General features: G+C 42.2%; 1 protein-coding gene across 2 annotated transcripts in view; it reads right to left on the bottom strand.

The window, feature by feature from the left end:
- Positions 1–6,868: 6,868 nt before the first annotated feature.
- Positions 6,869–21,444, bottom strand: part of CHMP3 (charged multivesicular body protein 3) — a 69,198-nt gene continuing 54,622 nt past the window's right edge. For both annotated transcript variants that reach the window (XM_060117231.1, XM_060117232.1), the window contains exons 4-6: positions 11,029–11,150; positions 7,744–7,858; positions 6,869–7,394 (exon numbers count right to left, since the gene is read on the bottom strand). In XM_060117231.1, the coding sequence (XP_059973214.1) occupies positions 7,252–7,394; positions 7,744–7,858; positions 11,029–11,150 (380 nt within the window). In that variant the 3' untranslated portion in view covers positions 6,869–7,251. The remainder of the gene's footprint in view (positions 7,395–7,743; positions 7,859–11,028; positions 11,151–21,444) is intronic.

Here is a 21,444-nt window from a genome sequence, read left to right as displayed (position 1 = left end):
CTGCTTCCCACTAGCTATCTATTTTACATTTGGTAGTGTATATATGTTCATGCCACTCTCTCACTTCGTCCCAGCTTACCCTTCCCCCTCCCCATGTCCTCAAGTCCATTCTCTACATCTGCGTCTTTACTCCTGTCCTGCCCCTAGGTTCTTCAGAACCATTCTTCTTCTTTAGATTCCACATATATGTGTTACCATATGGTATTTTTCTCTTACTTCACTCTGTATGACAGAGTCTAGGTCCATCCACCTCACTACAAATAACTCAATTTCGTTTCTTTTTATGGCTGAGTAATATTCCATTGTATATATGTGCCACATCTTCTTTATCCATTCATCCGATGATGGACACTTAGGTTGTTTCCATCTCCTGGCTATTGTAAATAGAGCTGCAATGAACATTGTGGTACATGTCTCTTTTTGAATTATGGTTTTCTCAGGGTTATATGCCCCGTAGTGGGATTGCTGGGTCATGTGGTAGTTCTATTTTTAGTTCTTTAAGGAGCCTCCATACTGTTTTCCGTAGTGGCTGTATCAGTTTACATTCCCACCAACAGTGCAAGAGGGTTCCCTTTCTCCACACCCTCTCCAGCATTTACTGTTTGTAGATTTTTTGATGATGGCTATTCTGGCTGGTGTGAGGTGATACCTCATTGTAGTTTTGATTTGCATTTCTCTAATGATTAGTGATGTTGAGCATCCTTTCATGTGTTTGTTGGCCATCTGTATGTCTTCTTTGGAGAAATGTCTATTTAGGTCTTCTGTCCTTTTTTTTTTTTTTTTTTTTGCAGTACACAGGCCTCTCACTGTTGTGGCCTCTCCCGTTGTGGAGCACAGGCTCCGGACGCGCAGGCTCAGAGGCCATGGCTCACGGGCCCAGCCGCTCTGCGGCATGTGGGATCTTCCCGGACCGGGGCATGAACCCGTGTCGCAGGTGGACTCTCAACCACTGCGCCACCAGGGAAGCCCTGTCCATTTTTTGATTGGGTTTTTTTTTATTTTGAGCTGCATGAGCTGTTTGTATATTTTGGAGATTAATCCCTTGTCAGTTTCTTCATTTGCAAATATTTTCTCCTATTCTGAGGGTTGTCTTTTCGTCTTGTTTATGGTTTCCTTTGCTGTGTAAAAGCTTTTAAGTTTACTTAGGTCCCATTTGTTTATTTTTGTATTTATTTCCATTACTCTAGGAAGTGAGTCAAAAAAGATCTTGCTGCGATTTTGTTCTGCCTATGTTTTTTCTAGTTGCGGTGAGCAGGGGCTACTCTTCATTGAGGTGCTCGTGCTTTTCATTGTGGTGGCTTCTCTTGTTGTAGAGCACAGGCTCTAGGCACGTGGGCTTCAGTAGTTGCGGCTCACGGGCTCTAGAGTGCAGGCTCAGTAGTTGTGGCGCACGGGCTTAGTTGCTCCGCGGCATGTGGGATCCTCCCGGACCAGGGATCAAACCCGTGTCCCCTGCACTGGCAGGCGGATTCTTAACTACTGCACCACCAGGGAAGTCCCTCTCCTTCACTCTTGAAGGATAGTTTTGCTGGATGTAGAATTCTTCATTGAAAGTTTTTTCTTTCAGCACCTAAAATACGTCACCCCACTGCCTCTGGCTTCTATGCTTTCCGATGAGAAATTAGATGTTAATCTTATTGAGGATCCCTTGTACATGAGGAGTTGCTTCTCTTTTGCTGCTTTCAAGATTCTCTGTCTCTTTTCAACAATTCGACTATAATGAGTTTTAGCGTGGATCCCTTTGATTTTATCTTGCTTGGAATCTGTTGAGCTATTTGCATGTATAGGTTAGTATCTTTCAGATATGGGAGGTTTTCAGTCATTATTTCTTCAAATATTCTTTTTGCTCCTTTTTCTCTTATCCTTCTGGTCCTCCCATAATGCACATGTTGGTGAGCTTGATGTCTCCCACAAGTCCCTTGGGTGGTGTTCATTCTTCTTTCTGCTTCTCAGACTGGATCATTTCAGTTGTTCTATCTTCAAGTTTCCCTATTTTTTCTTCTTCCTCCTCAAATGTGCTGAACCCTTTAGTGTATTTTTTTTCATTTCAGTTTTTGTACTTTCCAGCTCCAGAATTTCTATGTGGTTCCTTTTTATTATTTCTCTTTACTGATATTCTCATTTTGTTTGTATATTATTTTCCTGGTTTTCTTTACCTCTAAAGCGTATCTGAGACAGCTGGCTTAAATTCTTTGTCTAGCAAATGTGGTATCTGGGCTTCCTCAGGGATGGTTTCTGTAAATTTAATTTTTTTCCTTTGAATGGGCTGTACTTTCCGTTTTCTTCGTATGCTTTGTGATTTTGTTGTTGTTGTTGCAAATGGGACATTCCAATATTCCAGAATAATTCTGGAAATCAGAATCTCCCCCTTCCCAGGGATTTTTCTGTTCTGAATTATTGAAGGCTTAGCTGTGTCCAGCCAGTGTTTTGACAGAAATTTCCTTGAATCTCAGAACCTTAAAAAACAAACAAAAACACCTCTCCCAATCTTCTATGGATTGGCTCTGTGCTGGGACACTCTTAACACTTAGCCAGACCATTTATGATTCTGCCTCAGCCTTCACTTTCTGAATGCACCAAGCCTATAGGTCAAGCAGTGGTGAAAACTGGGGTGTTTTCAGGTCTTTTCTGAGCATAATTCCTGTCCTGCTTTTCTAAATTCCCCAGTATACACAATTGCCTTTGAATGCACTAATATCCCAAAGAAATCCTCTCCCTGGCTTTTCCTCCCAGGTTTTGAGCAGTCTCTTGTAATCTTTTGCCCCAGGTAGCTCTGCACATTAAAAAAAAAAAAAAAAAATCCTTAACATGTTTTCAAGCAAAGCTTGCTGCTTTTCCTCCCTGAATAAATTCCAAGATAGGCAAACCAGAGATGAGCACCTTTAGTCTTTCAGGATGGCCCTCAGATTGGGGCAAACAGGACAATTCAGGAATAAGGTCTCCTCTCTTTCCCTGGGACTAGGGACCAGGGTCTCACATTTGAGAAAGTGGGCTGCCATCTTCAAGACCACTGCCAAGCCGGGAGAGAGGTTTGTCCAGGGCAAGTAAAAATGCCACAAAGCTTTCTTTCTGTTTTTAAGTTTCTTTTTTCTTAATACAGCATCTTCTTGGTTGCTATAAGCCTTTGTTTTCCAGAGTTCTGACAAAGTTGGTTCTGACAGTTTCTGGTACTTTTTTCGGTGTTTCTTTGGAAGGATGGGTGTTTGGAGCTACCTACTCCTCCATTTTGCTCACAACTCTATAAATATATTATAAAACTATAATTAATTATATGTAAATGAGAACTTCCTTAAGAAACAGTATTTCCCTACTGGGGTTCAGACTTGGATTTCTGAAATGGTTCAGTGGCTAGGAAATATTCAATCTGGTATCTCAAAAGGAAACTGCTTGGTTAAATAAATTGGTAAAAGCATATGGAAAGGCTGTGAAAAGTTAAAAAAAAACCTGCTTTATGTTTATTTCAACCAAACATTTCGCAAGTTTATTTTCACTTCTGAGCCTTTCTTATTGGTAATACAGAATAGCATTTGAAGAGCATCTGTCACTAGGATAGGACAAGGAAAACTGTCCAGTTTTTCAAAGCTTTGATTTTTCACAGTTGTTTCCATAAATACAGTTATGGGGTTGGATTTTAGGGAGAGGTGCAGAGGCAGGCATGACTAGTACTATTTTGGAACAAATATGAGTCATAACCCCTTCTCTCCAGGAGTTCTGAGACACACCTTTAAGTATATGACACGATAAAGGGCCTAAGCCCAGGTGAGCAGTACAATTGGCAAGGGCTCAGGAAGGTGTCTTTGATGGACAACATGGGGAGAGTGGGGAGGGACAGAGAAAGTAAAGTTATCATCTGCCTAGAACGAACTGCTGGGTGATCACCATAAGCTGGACAGTGATTTTTAAAGAGTAAGCTGTGCCTGAAGACAAAACAGATGAGTTGGCAGTGTGGAATGCTATTCTGGAATGCAACCCTTTAAATTGGGTTTTTTTTGGGCACCAAGTAAATTCATCTGTGGAGAGGGTGGGGAGAGTGGGAGCTGGTGCTGCTGGTGCCGGACCTAAATCAAGGGCCTGAGGTTTAGAGGAAAACTTTTATTGCAGGCGTTGACACCATGATTTCCCTTTCCGGATTGCAGACCTTCCCAGGTCCAGGAGAGTATCTGACTCACCTTGCTTCCAGTGATACCCAACAGAGCATTGAGGGAAAATGGAATATGCGGCCTGGTAACGAGCCAAGAATGCTCTTTCCTTAGCCTGAAAACAGGAATGGAAAAACCAGGACCTCTTCAAACAATTAAAACAAACCAACCCTACATTTAGATCATTTTATTTGAATGGTGGAAACAGTGCTCATCATTCTTCTGTCCATCCATGCACCTGGAGAAACTTTGATTATCCACATAAGGACAAAAATGCTCAGGGATTATGAGCATTCCTTAATTCCAAAATCATTCTGTGAATAAAATAGCCAGATAAATGCGATCATAAAACTATATCCTGTCAATATGTCGGTTCCTCTCGACTTACAGATTCAAAGCAGTCCCAATCAAAATCCCAGCAAGTTTTGTGGATATTGACAGATGAATTCTGAAGTTTATATAGAGGCAAGAGACCCAGAATAGACAACACTACTGAAGAAGAACAACGTTGGAGGACTGATGCTACCTGACTTCACGACTTACTATTAAGCTACAGTAATCAAGACAATTTGGTATTGGCAAAAAATAAGCAAATACATCAATGGAACAGAATAGAGAGCCCCAAAATAGGCCCACATAAATATAGTCAACTGATCTTTGATGAAGCAGCAAGGGCAGTATATTTCAGCAAAGATAGTCTTTTCAACAAATGGTGCTGGAATAACTGGACATCCACATGCAAAGAAATCAATCTAGACACAGACGTTACATGCTTTACAAGAATTAACACAGATCACAGACCTAAATGTAAAATACAAAAACTATAAGACTACTAACAAAATAACACAGAAACTCTAGGTGACCTTGGGTATGGCAATGACTTTTACGATCCAATATCAAAGGCACTATCATGAAATAAATAATTGGTAAGATGGACTTCATTAATATTAAAAACTGCTCTGTGAAAAACAATGTGAAGAGAATAAGAAAACAAGCCACGATTGGGAGGAAATGTTTGCAAAATGTATTTCTGATAAAGCACTATTATCCACAGTATACGAAGAAGTCTTAAAACTCAGCAATAAGAAACAACCCAATTAAAAATGGGCAAAAGTTCTAAACAGATACCTCACCGAAGAATATATACATATGGCAAAAAAGCACATAAAGAGATGTTCAACATCATATATCATCAGGGAAATGCAAATTAAAACAAGATACCATTACACACTTATTAGGATAGTCAAAATCCAAAACACACCACCAAATGCTCATGAGGATGTGGAGCAATAGGAACGCTCATCATTGCTGGCGGGAATGCAAAAAGATACAGCCACTTTGGAAGACTGTCAGTTTTTTACAAAACTAGACATACTCTTACCGTAAGATGCAGCAACTGTGCTCCTTGGTATTCACCTAAATAGTTGAAATGCATGTCTACACAAAGACCTGCACACAGACATTTATGGGTTTATTCACAATTGCCAAAACTTTGAAGCAACCAAGATGTCCTTCCATAGGTGAGTGGATCGTGTGGTGCATGCAGACAATGGAATATTATTTAGCACTAAAAAGAAATGGCCTGTCAAGCCATGAAAAGACATGGAGGAAACTTACATGCATATTACTAAATGTAAGAAGCCAATGTGAAAGGGCTACGTACTGTATGATTCCAGGAGTAAATGTACTTGTGGGGTGTGAGATGTCAGTACATATAAGTGGGAGACGGTGCCTGTGTCAGGGCCAGAGGTGTACATGGGAACTCTATTTTCTGCTCAATTGTGCTCTGAACCTAAAACTTCTCTGAAAAATAATGTTTACTTAAACAACAAACTGTATCCTAAAGATGAAATCAAGAGCAATAGGATGGTCCCCTGGATTGAAGATTCCCATTTTGCAGGATGAGACTAGAAGGCCCTTGCTGCAGCACATCTGATACACTTGGATTTCTCCATACAATCTACAAAACCAACCTGGGAGAGAGTGGTTGGGGTATTTTTCCTACCTGTTTAGGGCACAAGACTTGGACCAGAGGGACCTGGGTTGAACCCCAGTTCTGCCACTTCGTGACTGTGATTTAGGATATGTCACTTCAGCAAGCTGAGCTGTTTTCCTGATTTGTGAAGACTGAATGATTACATATGTTAAACAGCTTTGTAAACGGTCAAGCCCACACAAATATAAATTGCTACTGCTGAATTATTTCAAAATATAACTTAGAAATGTGTGAGTTGTTTACAATGCATGACCACACCATGCCTCTTTCACCGGTCAGCTCCTGGCTTTGAGAAAGCACTGAAAGGTAGGCCCATATCCCATGCATCCAAGACAATCAGCTTAACGCAGGGAAAGGCAATCAGAGGGTGAGAGAGTCCTAATCTCACAGCTGTCTGCAACTTGCAATGGGAGGGAAAGGGAGGAAAGGTACAGACACACACACACCCCTCAGGACACACATGATATAGTTACCCAGCCAACAAGACAAGGGGTCACAATTCCCAAGCATACTTTTGCTTACACAGATGACAAAAAGCAGAAGAGTAGCTCACACAGCACATCTGTGAAGGCTGGGGAGCAGGTCCACAGAACAGAAGCCCTTTCAGCTGAGCTTCCGAATCCCATGTGCCGTGCTATAGCACCTCCTCTTTCCAAGGCCAACATATAAAATAATTTGGGACAGCAAACACCTTGAAAGTTCATTGCACCCAACAATCTACAATGAGACCAAGTGTTAAAGCAGAAATTTATTAAAATCCATTTATATAGTGTTTTACAGACAAAAAAAAATAGAGAGTCCTCAACATTCAGGCAATCGACTCTATTCTCAGAAGTGCTTCGTGAGAAGACAGACTTCTTTGCCCTCATCCCCCAAAAGATACTTCTGTTTATTCTGCTGAAAATGATGCATTTATTACACCACCTCTCAAAACGATTCCATTGAGATCCCCAAACCTCTGCAGAGAGTGAAGAGAGATTAGCAGAGAACGTTCTCCAGAACGCAGTGCCTCACCCAGAGGTGTAGTGCAAGAGATACAGAAAATGGCGGAGGCTTCGAGGAGTGCGCGCCCGATGACAGGGCCGGAGGAGAGCCTGTGGGCCTGGCTGGGCAGCCCTAGCTGCGGAGTGTGGCCAGACGGGACTGCATGGCCTCCAGTGCCTCTTCCTCCTCCTCATCTTCTGAGGCGGCCATCGCTCCTGGAAGTTCAGGCTCTGGGAGGGCGTCGGTCACCTTACTAGGTGCTTTGCCCAAGGCCCCTGGAAAGGAACAGCACGCAGATCAACAAAACATCAGCTTAAGCAAGTGGCCCCTCATTTTCTCTGTCCTTCATACCTGGTTCAGTTTGACAAGAAACAGAAGAGGGGCAATAAAACAGCTGTTCTGGTGGGGTTTTCTCACTATGACAAATGTGTGCAAACACCAACTTCTAATGATATCAAAGTCATAATAACTAAGGATTGTGATTGTTAGAATTTTGGTTCTAATCTAAAATAAGATAGGCAGAAGGGAGTTATAATCTAAAGAAAAAGCTGCTAGTTAATCTTGCGAATGCAAGAAGAACGGCCATAAAAGGAGAGGGGAAAGAGGAAGGATCTTGGGTCATACCTGCGGTGATTTCAAACAGAATTTTGTCAATTTCCATTTCTGCTGCTTCTTCCATTTCTTCTTGATCATCCATGCTTTCAAAAGTGTCCTCTAACATCTCTTCTATGATCCCAGCCTAAACACAGAATAAACCATGTCACTTCCCACAACTGTTTTTTTAATAACTTTATTTATTTTTTGTTTATTTATTTTTGGCTGCATTGGGTCTTCATCGCTGCGTGCGGGCTTTCTCTAGTTGCAGCAAGTGGGGGCTACTCTTCGTTGTGGTGCGCGGGCTTCTCATGGTGGTGGCTTCTCTTGTTGCGGAGCACAGGCTCTAGGCATGCAGGCTCAGTAGTTGTGGCACATGGGCTCAGTAGCTGTGGCTCGCGGGCTCTAGAGTGCAGGCTCAGTAGTTGTGGCACATGAGCTTAGTTGCTCTGCGGCATGTGGGATCTTCCCGGACCAGGGCTCGAACCCATGTCTCCTGCATTGGCAGGCGGATTCTTAACCACTGCGCCACCAGGGAAGCCCCCAAAACTGTTAAATCCATTCCCAGCAGGTGCCCCTATGGGCCCAGCATCAACTGAGCTTTGATGTCTCCAAGTCCTGTCCACGCTTTCAAGGGCTAAGCCACAGACAGCTGGCTGCAGGCAACACCGCAGGCCGCCTGCCCTCTCTGGAGGACGCAAAAAGCCAAACGGAAATTGCTCTCCAAATTTAGTACCCAGGTTGGAGGGGGGTGCCTCTATCAGCAGAGCTTCACAAAGTAACTCAGACGATAACGCAGCACGTGGGGAACAACTTGCTGAGATGAGAGGGTGCTGTCTTGGGAAGCATTTGCCCTGACCTTGCAAATCTATGCGTGCAGGAGTTGAAGTACAGTATGGAAACTGGCTGGAGTCACAGTAGACACTATGATAACAAATACCAAGAGCGGGATGGGGCTCCACAGAACCCCGAAAAGGCCTGTACTTCAGCACATCCAAGTTATAGCTGCTGGCCCAGGGTCTGCAGGGTCCTGGCAAGGATCGATCAATTCACCAAAGCCTGAGAGAACTGATAAGACAGTGTTTCGGGGCCCAACAAGACAGTGCCTTCCGCATTCCCTACTGGAAGCCCCGTGCCTGGTAGCCTGAAGCCAGCCAGTCAGCCTCCTTCGTTCTCAAGAGCACAGCGCCACTGAGGGCACGAGAAAACCGCTCTCTAACACCGGCCAACGCAAGCAGGCCCCGCAGTCTTCCTGGCTGAGCAGTGTCATGCGAGCGCAAGGTCACGTGGGGCAGCTCCAGCCGTGGCTCGCCGGCACTCAGCCAGGGCACGGCTCTCACCGGCCGTGCTGACGGTGTCCGATTTAAAGCAAGCCCTCTCTCCTGCCTGTCCTGCTGTCAGACCACTCCAGTGACTCTTCATGGCGTGCATCTAGCTAGTTCCATATTCTGCCCATCTCAGACCTTTTGCTCCCAACCAAAAGGAACAAATTCACATTCAAGGATACAAGTGGAGCCCTGTGGCCTGGGTGAATCGATCTTAGTGCTGGAGGCTAGTGTAAAAGAGGCTCAATACATACTCACCATCCCAGTTAAAAGAGCCTAGGGCAGCCTGACCAATAGCCCTCCACATCGTGGAGGGACAAGTGGCCATTCACTTATACATTCATCCAACCAGCAAACATTTGTCAAATGTATGCTCTGTGCCACACGCCAGGCCAGGGTCTGGGGACAAATGGAATGACTGAGATCATGTCGTCACCCTCAACACGCTGTGACCCTGCCAGAGGCTTCAGTTTGCACCTGGAGATGAACCCTTGGATGAATTCAGGAAATATTTACTATCTACTACATGCAGGCCCTCCTCCAAATCTATACTATGCTCAGTATTCAGAAACTTTTGTGGAAAAGATCCCAGATTCTAAAAAAAGACTCCGCCCCTCAGATCCTGGTGGCTATGTAAGTCAGAGTGAGCAGGCCTGAAGTCATTTCAGAATTACCTTGTTACCCAGTTCTAGGTGGACAGGCATCGCAACTTGGGGGATGAGACATCCACACACCACTTGTAAAGGACAGACCCTGCCGACCTGGTGCCCTCCTGATGACTGCCCAAGGGTTTCTCATTCCAAAGACCTGGGCTCTGGGCTTTGTATGTTGCCTTTCTTTTCTATCAGTTTTCTTCTCCAGTTCCTCTCTCCCATGCCCTAGAGCCCTGCTTAGAACTCAAGTTCATACCTAAAATTCCCTAGTAGGAAGAAAGGCAGCTTCTATGCACAAGCTGCAAACAGGAATGTGAGGTGGACCGTCCGGGCTCTCAGGCCACGGGTTCCAAGTGTGAAGCAGCACCTGAGGAGGCACCTCGTACCACCGCGTCCTCTGAGGCAGCTCAGGCGTCTGTGCCCAACCCCAGGTCTGTCACCTCCTACCAAGGTCACTCAGATTAGCTACCTGGCAACTTGAAGACTCAGTTTCCTACTCCTGTATAAAATGGGGAAGAAAATACCTACCTCCCAAGGTGGCTGGGAGGACTTTCTAGGAGAGGGTGTGTGCTGCACCACTGGCAGGCGGGGGCTCAGTAACGACGCCCTCCTGAGCCCTGCCCCCCATCTGAAGGCCACCAGGACAGGTCCCTGCCCGGCCCTGATCCCGGGGCGGTAGGTGTTTACTGCTTTCTATTTGGTTCTCAGTTTCCTTTTCTAGTCTAAGACAGGGGTCAGCCAACGACAGCCTGCAGGCCAAACCCAATCCACTGCCTACTTTCATAAATAAAGTTTTATAAGAACCCAGTCATGACCATTTGTTTACACATGATCTACGGCTGCTTTCATGCTACAAGTAGAGCTGAGTAGTTACAACACAGACGTATGGCCCACAAAGTAGAAACTACATTTACTATCCAGCCCTTTACAAAAAAAGTTTGCCCGTCCCTGGTCTTGACACCTCCCTTGCCAGCTTTGCTAACTCCCCTGGGACAAACGGAGGAACCTGGGTTTCTTTCTGTTTCCTTGTTCATGTCAGAACCCATAAATCCTAGGTCCCCGAATCCCACACAGTTGCTTCCTGGGTCTCCCACCTCCCCTAGAGCTCTGGGTATACTATCGCTTCTTCTAAGGAACACCCTGGCCATCTGACCCAACCTCTGCCACGCTCAGCTCAGACGGTTTCAACCAGTGTTAATAGCTGCTCCCCTGTCCTCAAAATCATTTCTGTCTGGCAACAGTGGCCTGTCTACTCCTGCCCAGCCCCGGCCCTCTAGCCCCTGCCGCTTGCTGACTCTTAGCGCTTTGGAACAGGACATAGGGTGGCCCCAGGGCACCTTCATCATCTCTTTGGACAGCTCCCGCATGGTGGCCTGGATTTCTGGGATCTTCACAAGACTCTGCATGGCCTTCATCACTTCTGTGCTCTTCTGCAGGGAACCAGCCACTCGCAAAACCGCTGAAAGGGAAAGATGACAGTCAGGACTGCTCAACAGAATGTGACGCAGGATGGAATAAAGAAAGACAGTCAAATCACAAGCTATTCTAGTAAAAGTCAGCAACAGTGGGTGGACTCCCAAAGCTATTTATGTACCTGTAGACTACATTACTGTCCTGGGACCAAGCCTGACTTTCCTAAATTGTGTGCTACTTTGGCTACAATAGGTACAAATTCTCCGAGCACCCACACCAATCAGCTGATCTGGAGAATGGCCTGAAAGCCTGCATCTGACCTTTAGGGAAGGAGGCCAGCTAGGAATGATGTCACCCCCAGGACAAGTCACACACAGGAGGAATGGCTCTAGGTAGGCCTTGCTGGGGCCACACTGGAAAAGAGGCTTTAAGCAACCCAAGCAGTGCTCCCCACACACCAGCCTACGGAGGGTGGCTGCCCGGGAGGGGCCTGCTGCTGGTCCACAGGAAAATGAGAGTGAGTATGTGTCAGTGTAAGACGGCTACAGTTCCTTGTTACAAAAAATGTTCTGTTGTCTGAGATCATACACACACTATATATTCTTTATAAGAAATCGTGGTAGTAACAAATGATCATTTCTCCCCCCTAAAGTCTTTAACATGTCAAAATAAAGAGCTGGCAACCCTTCAAATCTGTTTTGAAATTTCATGAGACTTAAAAGTTCTGAGAAATGCCTCACGTTCAGCTGTTCACCAAAACCAGTGCACAGGGCCCCCCAGCTACCCCAGGAATCACCACCAATCCACCTCTGTATGAATCCAGACTCCAGGAAGCTGTCATAGTTAAGGAAAACAAGGGGCAAGGAAACAAGAGGAACCAGAGAAATGTCTGCCTGACATACACAGCATTTTGTGATTTTTCTAAAGGAGTAAGGAAGTTTGCTAGTTGCAGAGAATACTTCATTTCCCTTGACACTGAAAAGGGAAAGTAAAATATTTATCTATTTATTAAGATCAGTCTAATTATAGAGAAGAAGTGTTAAGAATCTGTATGGCTGAAATAAGCAATAAATTATATATGCCATTATAATGATATAAGAAAGATAGAAATTCTACAGTGTTAAAGTTACTATTGATTATTGTAAAAAGGTAAGTGATGGGAGGAAGAGAAGAAGGGTAAAAATAAAGCAAATTCCGGGCTTCCCTGGTGGCGCAGTGGTTGAGAGTCCGCCTGCCGATGCAGGGGACACGGGTTTGTGCCCCAGTCCGGGAGGATCCCACATGCCACAGAGCGGCTGGGCCCATTAGCCATGGCCGCTGAGCCTGCATGTCCGGAGCCTGTGCTCCGCAATGGGAGAGGCCACAACAGTGAGAGGCCCGCCTGCGTGTCCGGAGCCTGTGCTCCGCAATGGGAGAGGCCACAACAGTGAGAGGCCCGCGTACTGTAAAAAAAAAAAGGAAAGATAAAAAAATTAAAGGATCAGTCTGGGAAATCTAACAACTGACTAAAATCTCTCCTAACAACTGACTAAAATATTTTCCTTTCAGAAAGAAATAGAAAATATAGTGGAAATGAAATGAACACATCGACATACCCAAGAACTGAAGGACCAAGAAACAGAAGGGATAGAATCCTTGCTTTTTAGAAACCCGTGTCGAAATATCTGCAGATGAAATTACATGATGTCTTGGATTCCCAGGGGAAAATATAGGGAGAAGGCAGGGATACAGATGAAGTAAGACCAGCCAAGATTCTTGGATGGGCATATTAATTTTGATGTATCCATTAAGATGTGAGTGGAGATGCCAACTATACACTGATAAAGTCAGGCCTGAAGATAAAGATGTGGAAATCAATGGCATTTAAAGGCATGAGGTTAGATGAGATCACCTATGGGGAGAGAGGAAAGATAGAAACGAGCAGAGGGTCTAGAACAGAGCCCTAGAGTATTGTAACATACAAGTATAAAGCAGCAGCTAGTTTACTTTTCAGGTGTGATAAAGCCACAATATAACACGTATTGGAAACAACATAATATATTATTATGGATGTATATTTAAGGGATAACAGGCTCTTGATATACGTTGTTTATGTTTACAGTTATGTTCATTACTGACAGTATATGCTACAGGAGAAGAGATATTTTTCATGTAGATTAATGAATATTTGTGAGCTATAAATCTTTGAAAAGATATTTTGGAATCAGTACACAGGAAGAAAAGGTGAACAGAAGAGACTGGTCAAGCCCACTAGTTCCCAGGGAAATGTTATAACATTTCTCAAAAATTAAAAAGTCTGACAAAGGTTGGTGGAAAGGTATGGAAAAAAGAACCCTTATCCGCTGCTGGTGGGAATACAAATTTGTCTCTTTGGAGAACAATTTTGCAATTCTAGCAAAATTTAAACCCAGCTATTTTTAACCCAGCAATTCTACTTCTGAGTATATAACTGTCCTAAAGAAACACATGTGTAAAAGTAAAAAAACATTCACAGCAGCACTGTTTCGTAATAGCAAAAACTGAAAACAGCCTAAATGTCCATCAACAGGGAACAGAAAAATAAAATGTGATACATTCACAGGACGGAATACCACCCAGGAGTTAAAAACATATTTATCATATCAAACTATATTTATCATTATATCAATATATTTATCAAAATATATTTATCATCATATCAAGATATATTTATCATTATATTTATGGGTATATTTCAACAGGACAATGGTAAATGGGAAAAAAAAGATGCAGAATGGTACACACAGTATAATACCATTTATACAAATTTTAATATTCATGATAGTGGTTACCTCTGAGGAGGCTGAAAGAGAAGGGAATGGAACTGCGAAGGTGTATTAAAGAAGCTTCAACTTTAGTAATACTGCTTTCTTTTACAATATAAAAACTGAGGCGGGGGAAGGGGGGGTGGGATGAATTGGGAGATTGGGACTGACATATATACACTACTATGTATAAAATAGATAACTAATGAGAACCTACTGTATAGCACAGGGGACTCTACTCAGTGCTGTGGTGTGGTGACCTAAATGGGAAGGAAATCTAAAAAACACTGGATATATGTATAGGTGTGACTGATTCACTTTGCTGTACAGCAAGAAACTAACACAACATTGTAAAGCAACTATACTCTAATAAAAATTAATTTTAAAAAAACTGAGGCAAATATAACAAAACGTCAAATTGTATTGGTTCTGGGTGTTAGGTACATAAGCACGCACTATATTATCCTGTGTACTACTATCTTTGCACCTGGGGAGAAAAAGAGTGTGAATACAGTGCTTTATTCATAGGGGGAAAAAGGGCAAAATAAGCTATATGTTTTTTGATGTTGATTCAGTAAAGGAAATGCTGAAAAATTTTAAAATAAGCTTATCATGGTCAACTGAACATGTATCTTTTCAGCATATTGCAGAAAAAATAGGGAGTAAATATGAAGCTTTCAATGATGGCTGTAAAAGTCAAGTATATTTAGTTAAGCTTTCAAAATAACAGATAAGATTAGACTGTTTCTCCACAGTACTGAATACTTGGCTTGTCCAAAAGTCATATCTCTAGGTTATATATCCAATATTTAAAGAGCCCAAATACATCACTTTAGGGCTGAAATAAAACAGTTGTTAAAAGTTAAGAAGATATGGTACAAACAGTTGTCTTTTTTTTTTTACTCTTTCTTAATTCATGGATTGTTTTCTTCAATATCTGGAGAAAGAAACTGATATATTCACTATTAGGCACATTAAAAAAAACCACATTCAAATGTTAAAACTGAACATAAAGAAATACCTTCAGAGCCAAGTACGACCAAATAATGAATTAAGTACTCATTTGGCACCAGCATTTAAACTGAAACATTCAAGTCTTCTAACTTTTGAGTGTGATGTACTCATCAATGTAGTAAATGACAGAGTTGAAGATATTCTTTTTTTTTTTTTTTTTTTTTTGCTGCACTGTGCGGCTTGCGTGATCTTAGTTCCCCGACCAGGGCTTGAACCTGGGCCACGGCAGTGAAAGTGCAGAGTCCTAACCACTGGACCGCCAGGGCATTCCCTGAAGATATTCTTTAGTGAAAAATTACCCTGTAATTCCTGAATCTGTACTCAGTCTAATTACCTGATAGTTATTTGTTGCCATTCTCAAAGAACTCTAATTCTGAGTTAGGATTTCTTCATTTAACCGAAAATAAGTAAGAAAAGAAACCAACTGGATGTAAAATTTAACCTATGCCTCAAACTTAATCAGTTAAACATATACATATGTTTCCATATCCCCTCCGTTTTGCATCTCCCTCCCACCCTCCCTATCCCACCCCTCCAGGCGGTCACAAAGCACCGAGCTGATCTCCCTGTGCTATGCGGCTGCTTCCCACTAGCTATCTACCTTACGTTTGGTAGTGTATATATGTCCATGCTGCTCTTTCACTTTGTCACAGCTTACCCTTCCCCCTCCCCATATCCTCAAGTCCATTCTCTAGTAGGTCTGTGTCTTTATTCCTGTCTTACCCCTATGTTCTTCATGACATTTTTTTCTTAAATTCCATATATATGTGTTAGCATACAGTATTTGTCTTTCTCTTTGTGACTTACTTCACTCTGTATGACAGACTCTAGGTCTATCCACCTCATTACAAATAGCTCAATTTCATTTCTTTTTATGGCTGAGTAATATTCCATTGTATATATGTGCCACATCTTCTTTACCCATTCATCTGATGATGGACACTTAGGTTGTTTCCATCTCCGGGCTATTGTAAATAGGGTTGCTATGAACATTTTGGTACATGTCTCTTTTTGAATTATGGTTTTCTCAGGGTATATGCCCAGTAGTGGGATTGCTGGGTCATATGATAGTTCTATTTGTAGTTTTTTAAGGAACCTCCATACCGTTCTCCATAGTGGCTGTACCAATTCACATTCCCACCAGCAGTGCAAGAGTGTTCCCTTTTTTCCACACCCTCTCCAGCATTTATTGTTTCTAGATTTTTTGATGATGGCCATTCTGACTGGTGTGAGATGATATCTCATTGTAGTTTTGATTTGCGTTTCTCTAATGAGTAAAGATGTTGAGCATCCTTTCATGTGTTTGTTGGCTGTCTGTATATCTTCTGTGGAGAAATGTCTATTTAGGTCTTCTGCCCATTTTTGGATTGGGTTGTTTGTTTTTTTGCTATTGAGCTGCATGAGCTGCTTATAAATTTTGGAGATTAATCCTTTGTCAGTTGCTACATTTGCAAATATTTTCTCCCATTCTGAGGGTTGTCTTTTCGTCTTGTTTATGGTTTCCTTTGCTGTGCAAAAGCTTTGAAGTTTCATTAGGTCCCATGTGTTTATTTTTGTCTTTATTTCCATTTCTCTAGGAGGTGGGTCAAAAAGGATCTTGCTGTGATTTATGTCATAGAGTGTTCTGCCTATGTTTTCCTCTAGGAGTTTGATAGTGTCTGGCCTTACATTTAGGTCTTTAATCCATTTTGAGCTAATTTTTGTGTATGGTGTTAGGGAGTGATCTAATCTCATACTTTTACATGTCCCTGTCCAGTTTTCCCAGCACCACTTATTGAAGAGACTGTCCTTTCTCCACTGTACATTCCTGCCTCCTTTATCAAAGATAAGGTGACCATATGTCCGTGGGTTTATCTCTGGGCTTTCTATCCTGTTCCATTGATCTATCTTTCTGTTTTTGTGCCAGTACCATACTGTCTTGATTACTGTAGCTTTGTAGTATAGTCTGAAGTCAGGGAGCCTGATTCCTCCAGCTCCGTTTTTCGTTCTCAAGATTGCTTTGGCTATTCGGGGTCTTTTGTGTTTCCATACAAATTGTGAAATTTTTTGTTCTAGTTCTGTGAAAAATGCCAGTGGTAGTTTCATAGGGATTGCATTGAATCTGTAGATTGCTTTGGGTAGTAGAGTTATTTTCACAATGTTGATTCTTCCAATCCAAGAACATGGTACATCTCTCCATCTATTTGTATCATCTTTAATTTCTTTCATCAGTGTTTTATAATTTTCTGCATACAGGTCTTTTGTCTCCTTAGGTAGGTTTATTCCTAGATATTTTATTCTTTTTGTTGCAATGGTAAATGGGAGTGTTTCCTTGATTTCACTTTCAGATTTTTCATCATTAGTATATAGGAATGCCAGAGATTTCTGTGCATTAATTTTGTATCCTGCAACTTTACCAAATTCATTGATTAGCTCTAGTAGTTTTCTGGTAGCATCTTTAGGATTCTCTATGTATAGTATCATGTCATCTGCAAACAGTGACAGCTTTACTTCTTCTTTTCCCATTTGGATTCCTTTTATTTCCTTTTCTTCTCTGATTGCTGTGGCTAAAACTTCCAAAACTAGGTTGAATAAGAGTGGTGAGAGTGGGCAACCTTGTCTTGTTCCTGATCTTAGTGGAAATGGTTTCAGTTTTTCACCATTGAGGACGATGCTGGCTGTGGGTTTGTCATATATGGCCTTTATTATGTTGAGGAAAGTTCCCTCTATGCCTACTTTCTGCAGGGTTTTTATCATAAATGGGTGTTGAATTTTGTCAAAAGCTTTCTCTGCATCTATTGAGATGATCATATGGTTTTTCTCCTTCAGTTTGTTAATATGGTGTATCACACTGATTGATTTGCGTATATTGAAGAATCCTTGCATTCCAGGAATAAACCCCACTTGATCATGGTGTATGATCCTTTTAACGTGCTGTTGGATTCTGTTTGCTAGTATTTTGTTGAGGATTTTTGCATCTATGTTCATCAGTGATATTGGCCTGTAGTTTTCTTTGTGACATCCTTGTCTGGTTTTGGTATCAAGGTGATGGTGGCCTCGTAGAATGAGTTTGGGAGTGTTCCTCCCTCTGCTATATTTTGGAAGAGTTTGAGAAGGATAGGTGTTAGCTCTTCTCTAAATGCTTGATAGAATTCACCTGTGAAGCCATCTGGTCCTGGGCTTTTGTTTCTTGGAAGATTTTTAATCACAGTTTCAATTTCAGTGCTTGTGATTGGTCTGTTCATATTTTCTATTTCTTCCTGATTCAGTCTTGGCAGGTTGTGCATTTCTAAGAATTTGTCCATTTCTTCCAGGTTGTCCATTTTATTGTCATAGAGTTGCTTATAGTAATCTCTCATGATCTTTTGTATTTCTGCAGTGTCAGTTGTTACTTCTCCTTTTTCATTTCTAATTCTATTGATTTGAGTCTCCTCCCTTTTTTTCTTGATGAGTCTGGCTAATGGTTTATCAATTTTGTTTATCTTCTCAAAGAACCAGCTTTTAGTTTTATTGATCTTTGCTATCGTTTCCTTCATTTCTTTTTCATTTATTTGTGATCTGATTTTTATGATTTCTTTCCTTCTGCTAACTTTGGGATGTTTTTGTTCTTCTTTCTCTAATTGCTTTAGGTGCAAGGTTAGGTTGTTTATTCGAGATATTTCCTGTTTCTTAAGGTGGGATTGTATTGCCATAAACTTCCCTCTTAGAACTGCTTTTGCTGCATCCCATAGGTTTTGGGTCGTCGTGTCTCCATTGTCATTTGTTTCTAGGTATTTTTTAATTTCCTCTTTGATTTCTTCAGTGATCACTTCGTTATTAAGTAGTGTATTGTTTAGCCTCCGTGTGTTTGTATGTTTTACAGCTCTTTTCCTGTAATTGATATCTAGTCTCATAGCATTGTGGTAGGAAAAGATACTTGATACAATTTCAATTTTCTTAAATTTACCAAGGCTTGATTTGTGACCCAAGATATGATCTATCCTGGAGAATGTTTCATGAGCACTTGAGAAAAATGTGTATTCTGTTGTTTTTGGATGGAATGTCCTATAAATATCAATTAAGTCCATCTTGTTTAATGTATCATTTAAAGCTTGTGTTTCCTTATTTATTTTCATTTTGGATGACCTGTCCATTGGTGAAAGTGGGGTGTTAAAGTCCCCTACTATGATTGTGTTACTGTCGATTTCTCCTTTTATGGCTGTTAATATTTCCCTTATGTATTGAGGTGCTCCTATGTTTGGTGCATAAATATTTACAATTGTTATATCTTCTTCTTGGATTGATCCCTTGATCATTATGTAGTGTCCTTCTTTGTCTCTTCTAGTAGTCTTTATTTTAAAGTCTATTTTGTCTGATATGAGAATTGCTACTCCAGCTTTCTTTTGGTTTCCATTTGCATGGAATATCTTTTTCCATCCCCTTACTTTCAGTCTGTATGTGTCTCTAGGTCTGAAGTGGGTCTCTTGTAGACAGCATATATATGGGTCTTGTTTTTGTATCCATTCAGCCAGTCTGTGTCTTTTGGTGGGAGCATTTAGTCCATTTACATTTAAGGTAATTATTGATATGTATGTTCCTATTCCCATTTTCTTAATTGTTTTGGGTTCGTTATTGTAGTTCTTTTCCTTCTGTTGTGTTTCTTGCCTAGAGAAGTTCCTTTAGCATTTGTTGTAAAGCTGCTTTGGTGGTGCTGAACTCTCTCAGCTTTTGCTTGTCTGTAAAGGTTTTAATTTCTCCATCAAATCTGAATGAGATCCTTGCTGGGTAGAGTAATCTTGGTTGCAGGTTTTTCTCCTTCATCACTTTAATTATGTCCTGCCACTCCCTTCTGGCTTTTAGAGTTTCTGCTGAGAGATCAGCTGTTATCCTGATGGGGATTCCCTTGTGTGTTATTTGTTGTTTTTGCCTTGCTGCTTTTAATATGATTTCTTTGTGTTTAATTTTTGACAGTTTGATTAATATGTGTCTTGGTGTATTTCTCCTTGGATTTATTCTGTATGGGACTCTCTGTGCCTCCTGGACTTGATTAACTATTTCCTTTCCCATATTAGGGAAGTTTTCAACTATAATCTCTTCAAATATTTTCTCAGTCCCTTTCTTTTTCTCTTCTTCTTCTGGAACCCCTATAATTCGAATGTTGGTGCGTTTAATGTTGTCCCAGAGGTCTCTGAGACTGTCCTCTGTTCTTTTCATTCTTTTTTCTTTATTTTGCTCTGCAGCAGTTATTTCCACTATTTTATCTTCCACCTCACTTATCCGTTCTTCTGCCTCAGTTATTCTGCTATTGATCCCATCTAGAGTATTTTTTATTTCATTTATTGTGTTTTTATTTTTTATTTTTATTTATTTATTTTTTTTTGCGGTATGCGGGCCTCTCACTGTTGTGGCCACTCCCGTTGCAGAGCACAGGCTCCGTACGCGCAGGCTCAGCGGCCATGGCTCACGGGCCCAGCTGCTCCGCGGCATGTGGGATCCTCCCAGACCGGGGCACGAACCCGTATCCCCTGCATTGGCAGGCGGACTCTCAACCACTGCGCCACCAGGGAAGCCCTATTGTGTTTTTAATCGATGCTTGATTCGTCTTTAGTTCTTCTAGGTCCTTGTTAACTGTTTCTTGCATTTTGTGTATTCTATTTCCAAGATTTTGGATCTGGGAAATAGAATCTTGGATCATCTTTCCCATCATTATTCTGAATTCTTTTTCAGGTAGACTGCCTATTACCTCTTCATTTGTTAGGTCTGGTGGGTTTTTATCTTGCTCCTTCTCCTGCTGTGTGTTTTTCTGTCTTCTCATTTTGCTTATGTTACTGTGTTTGGGGTCTCCTTTTTGCAGGCTGCAGGTTCGTAGTTCCCGTTGTTTTTGGTGTCTGTCCCCAGTGGCTAAGGTTGGTTTAGTGGGTTGTGTAGGCTTCTTGGTGGAGGGGACTACTGCCTGTGTTCTGGTGGATGAGGCTGGATCTTGTCTTTCTGGTGGGCAGGTCCACGTCTGGTGGTGTGTTTTGGGGTGTTTGCGGACTTTTTATGATTTGAGGCAGCCTCTCTGCTAATGGGTGGCGTTGTGTTCCTGTCTTGCTAGTTGTTTGCCTTAGGGTGTCCAGCACTGTAGCTTGCTGGTCGTTGAGTGAAGCTGGGTGCTGGTGTTGAGATGGAGATCTCTGGAAGATTTTCGCCGTTTGATGTTATGTGGAGCTGGGAGGTCTCTTGTGGACCAGTGTCCTGAAGTTGGCTCTCCCACCTCAGAGGCACAGCACTGACTCCGGGCTCCTCAATTTGGGATGATTTGTTGTCCATTCATGTATTCCACAGATGCAGTGTACATCAAGTTGATTGTGGAGCTTTAATCCGCTGCTTCTGAGGCTGCTGGGAGAGGTTTCCCTTTCTCTGTTCTCACAGCTCCTGGGTCTCAGCTTTGGATTTGGCCCCGCCTCTGCATGTAGGTCGCCGGAGGGCGTCTGTTCTTCGCTCAGACAGGACAGGGTTAAAGGAGCAGCCTCTTCGGGGACTCTGGCTCACTCAGGCCGGGCGGGAGGGAGGGGCACGGAGTGCGGGGCGAGCCTGCAGCGG

The sequence above is a fragment of the Mesoplodon densirostris genome, chromosome 14, assembly GCF_025265405.1.
Source record: "Mesoplodon densirostris isolate mMesDen1 chromosome 14, mMesDen1 primary haplotype, whole genome shotgun sequence".
In the NCBI taxonomy this organism is placed as follows: domain Eukaryota; kingdom Metazoa; phylum Chordata; class Mammalia; order Artiodactyla; family Ziphiidae; genus Mesoplodon; species Mesoplodon densirostris.
Note: the sequence above shows the minus strand (reverse complement) of the source record. Positions and strands in the feature narration are given on the sequence as shown.